The sequence below is a fragment of the Phytophthora parasitica genome (assembly GCF_000247585.1).
Source record: "Phytophthora parasitica INRA-310 unplaced genomic scaffold supercont2.84, whole genome shotgun sequence".
NCBI lineage: Eukaryota > Oomycota > Peronosporomycetes > Peronosporales > Peronosporaceae > Phytophthora > Phytophthora nicotianae.
In genome coordinates this window covers 172,958-175,280 of record NW_008649070.1, presented here as the reverse complement: position 1 = coordinate 175,280, position 2,323 = coordinate 172,958, and the positions used below count along the sequence as shown (strand labels likewise).

Here is a 2,323-nt window from a genome sequence, read left to right as displayed (position 1 = left end):
GTACGTGAATGTTCCATCTGCGGTGGTGGCAAGGGTCATAGGCCTTGGCGAGCGGGGCTGATGCAAAGGATGCCGGTACAAGACTTGTCAGGCCCGTTCGCATTGCTAGTGGTGGACGCAATCGGTCCCCTTGTCGTGACACCCCGGGGAAACAAATATATCCTGGTGTTCGTGGATTATTTCACGCGGTGGGTCGAGGCGTTCGCTGTCGCGTCACTCGATACTATTTCCTTCGTAAACACCATGATAGAGTGGGTCATCTATCGCCATGGCGTTCCGGAACGCCTCTTAAGCGATAGAGGTCCAACTTCACGTCGAATCTGGCAAAGTCTCTGTACGAGACGCTAGGAATTAAGAAGCTGTATGGGGCGGCATACCACCCGCAGACACAAGGGCTTGTGGAACGCTTCAATGGAACGCTGATGGGGATGCTAAGGATGTTCGTGAATGAGACGCAGACTGACTGGGATGTGTACCTGCCGAGAGTCCTGTTCGCGTATCGGACGGCGTTCCATGAAGGTCTAGGGGATACCCCATTCTTTAGCTTATACGGGCGAGACCCTATACTGCCCCTAGATTTGGCGTTCCTGAATACCGGAAAGGAATGGAAGAGCAACGAAATCGCAGTATACAGGTGGAAGTTATATCACTCGTTGAGGAACTCGCGAAGACTAGTGGAGCGACAGCTGCTCAAGGCGCAGGATCGACACGAGAAACGGTTGGAGAAACAAGTGAAGGTGACGTATGCTGACGGAGACGCCGTCTGGGTGTACCAGTACTTCAGGGCACGAGTGGGGGAACGCAGGACAAAGAAGTTGGCGTTCTCCTGGCACGGCCCGTACCGTGTTGTCGGCCAGGTCGGGGAGAACGCCTACAAGATCGCAATCCCGGCTCACCCGAACAAGATTGTCACGGTGAACGTGAATCGCTTGAAACGCTTCAGGGGACGCTGGAGTCGACCGTACGCGGACGAGGTCCCGGACAATATCGAAGGAGACGACTCCGAAGAAGAGGCGGGTCCCCTAGAGATGAATGACCTACCGTCTACGAGTTTCGTAGAACGCCTATCGATTGGCGGAGAGGAAACGGCCTTCTCCGGGGTGTCATCGCCCATAGTGGAAATTGTGGCTAAGAGAGTCGAGAAGCGCGAACTACAGAACCTAGTACTAACGGCTACGTACGAGACATTCTGGTTGGCGCGAGCAGCGTTAGCTCCTGAGTTTGGAACGCTAATCAGGGCTTTCGAGGACGCCGACCGTAAGAGGAAAGGTTTGCCGGAGTTACGTCGGAACGCCCGGTTGGTGGATGCCAACGCGGACGTGGACGACGCAGACGTAATGTTCTAGTTGGCTCAAGGGCCAGCTGGAACGGACGAGGTGTAGTGGCTACGCCAAGGAGCGTGCTTGTGGACTTGCGAGTCTCTGAGCATGAGTGCGTGTTTACATTGTACATATTGGAGTGACTTCAAGTTGCATCCCTGCGAAGTGCTTTCGAAGTGATGATTTTGGAACGAGGCGGATTTGCCTCATTGGGACGGTGACGTGATGAGGGCGGAAGAAATCAAGAAGAACGAGACGCGTGTCGGCGTGCCAAGACACTAAATGGTGAAAAAGGAGTCTGACGAGTGAGTAAGGAGTCAAGATGCGAAACGGGAAAGAACGCTGAGATTGGAATGGAGTTAAGGGATAGCTGGGGCATAAGACTCGACGAGGAGGGCGGAACGACTTGGATCACAAGACGTGGACGTTCCGAGAGTCGTTCTCGTCGCCGCCGTTGTCTTCTGCGTCGACGACTTCGTCACCGTTGTCTTCTCCGTCTTCGTCATCCTCGCCGGCGTCCTCGTCGTCATCTTGAGCCGACGTGCCAGTGCCCGCGCTGGAAGATGCCGCTTGATCGTCGTCATTTTCGGCGTCCTCCAGGTCGGACCAGTCTTCGCGATCGCGTTCTCTCTGAGATGGCGGATCGACGGTGGGGAGTTCGTAGGTCCGGTCGGCTATCTGGGCCATAACGTCGAGTTGGCGCTGTTTGACGCCGCCGTAATCGATAAGGGTCTTCCAAGGGTCGACGTACGGATTGATAATCCACGACGTCTTGAGCTTGGTCCCCGAAGTGAGGTCCTGCCGGATACGTGCCAACGCCGTCATGGAGAGGCGATTCTTTGCGATGACCTTAGGATTTAAGGCGTCGGTGAACTCGAAAAAGGAGAGCACTTGAGGATATCCATAAGCGTCTATCTTCGCCGGATTGAGGGCGTTCTCTAGCGTGGCCTCGTACCGGGCCTGATCCTTATCGTGGAGGACAACCAGATCTTCAGCGATAGGTC

At 55.1% G+C, this 2,323-nt stretch overlaps 1 protein-coding gene across 1 annotated transcript; it reads right to left on the bottom strand.

The window, feature by feature from the left end:
* Positions 1-1,730: 1,730 nt before the first annotated feature.
* PPTG_18401 (hypothetical protein) lies at positions 1,731-2,144 on the bottom strand (the record flags this gene model as incomplete). The annotated part of the gene is made up of 1 exon (XM_008916446.1): positions 1,731-2,144. One exon carries the CDS (start codon positions 2,142-2,144, stop codon positions 1,731-1,733), a length of 414 nt encoding a protein of 137 aa, XP_008914694.1.
* Between the last annotated feature and the right edge of the window lie 179 nt (positions 2,145-2,323).